This window comes from Buceros rhinoceros, unplaced genomic scaffold (genome assembly GCF_000710305.1).
Source record: "Buceros rhinoceros silvestris isolate BGI_N320 unplaced genomic scaffold, ASM71030v1 scaffold20090, whole genome shotgun sequence".
Classification (NCBI taxonomy): domain Eukaryota; kingdom Metazoa; phylum Chordata; class Aves; order Bucerotiformes; family Bucerotidae; genus Buceros; species Buceros rhinoceros.
Genome location: NW_010389270.1, coordinates 2,562 through 3,828, shown reverse-complemented (window position 1 = coordinate 3,828; position 1,267 = coordinate 2,562). Strand labels below are relative to the sequence as shown.

General features: G+C 55.4%; 1 protein-coding gene across 1 annotated transcript in view; it reads right to left on the bottom strand.

The window, feature by feature from the left end:
• Nucleotides 1-576: 576 nt before the first annotated feature.
• Nucleotides 577-1,267, bottom strand: part of ELP6 (elongator acetyltransferase complex subunit 6) — a gene marked incomplete at its 5' end in the record, with an annotated part of 3,028 nt that continues 2,337 nt past the window's right edge. Inside the window, one exon of the mRNA XM_010133686.1 lies at nt 577-705. Coding sequence (XP_010131988.1) covers nt 577-705 — 129 coding nt within the window. The remainder of the gene's footprint in view (nt 706-1,267) is intronic.

The window sequence follows — 1,267 nt, the reverse complement described above, 5'->3', positions numbered from 1 at the left end:
CCCAAGCCAGCTTTTTATCAGTAACACTTCAAGGTTGAGTAAGTTCCAGCAGTGGTTCGGGATGGGGAAGCAGCAGCTGAGACAGAGGCTTGTCTGCCCGTCACCCAGTACAAGGACGAGCTATGGATTTTTTAATCGCGTGGAAGCTGGGAGCTGAGCAAATCCCTCCCATGCCAGAGCTGAGAGAGAGGTAAGAATTGCAACACGCTCCCAGACCATCCCTGCCTCCACCCTGTGTCACCTCGTTAAATGCCAGTGGGAGGGTGGGGTGATCCTTCCAGGCACGCCCAGCCCACCGGGCATCCCCCCTGCTTGTAGCTACAGGCTCCAAGGGCCATTCTTGCAAGTTTTTGCTCTTTTTTCTTGGCCTGCATACGCTGGGAACAGGGTGGAAGGACAAAGGGATGCAGCAGTGCTAACGCCCTCGTTGCATCTGGATTGACGACACGTGTTTGAGCTGTCCTCCAGGGTGAGTTTGTTATTCCTGGAAGATGCTGGGGACGCAGCCAGGCTGTTTTGGTGGCAGGTCCAGTCTAGAGGCACCAACCTCGCTCCACGTTGTGCCATACTGCGGCATCACAGGACCGCAGCTGACAGCCCTCGAGCGAAAAAGGCGACGTTCTTGTCCTGGATCTTGTACTGGTAGATCTGGACGTGATCCTGCTCCCCCGTCAGCTCCAAGGACACTCTCCTAATTATTTTAATCTGCCAAGGGAGAGGAAGAGGAATATCATGCCTTCAGCTGCCCCGGTCACATCATCCTCACCCCCAACCCCTCTTAGGGGAGACTGCGCAGAAACCAGGCCCCAGTGACCCAGCCGCCCTCCCACGTTCAACATCTTCAACAGCGACCTGTAGGAAGGGACAGAGTGTCCCCTCAGCCAGTTTGCTGGTAATACCAAACTGGGAGGAGTGGTTGACATATGGCCAGGGCACGCTGCCATTCAACGAGACCTGGACAGGCCGGAGAGTTGGGTGAGAGGAACTAATTTAAGTGCAACAAAGGCAAGTGTAGGGTCCTACCCCAACCGCCTGCACCAGCACAGGTCAGGGGTGACCTGCTGAGAAAGAGCTCCGCAGAGAAGGACCTGGTGGGCACCAAGTTGGCCATGAACCAGCAACATGGCCAAGAGGCTAATGGTCTCCTGGGAGGCATAAAGAGTGTGACCAGCAGGTCGAGAGAGGTTCTCCTCCCCCTCTACTTTGCCCCAGTCCAGTGCTGGGCTTCTCAGTTCAAGAGAGACAGGAGCTACTGGAAAAAAAAAAA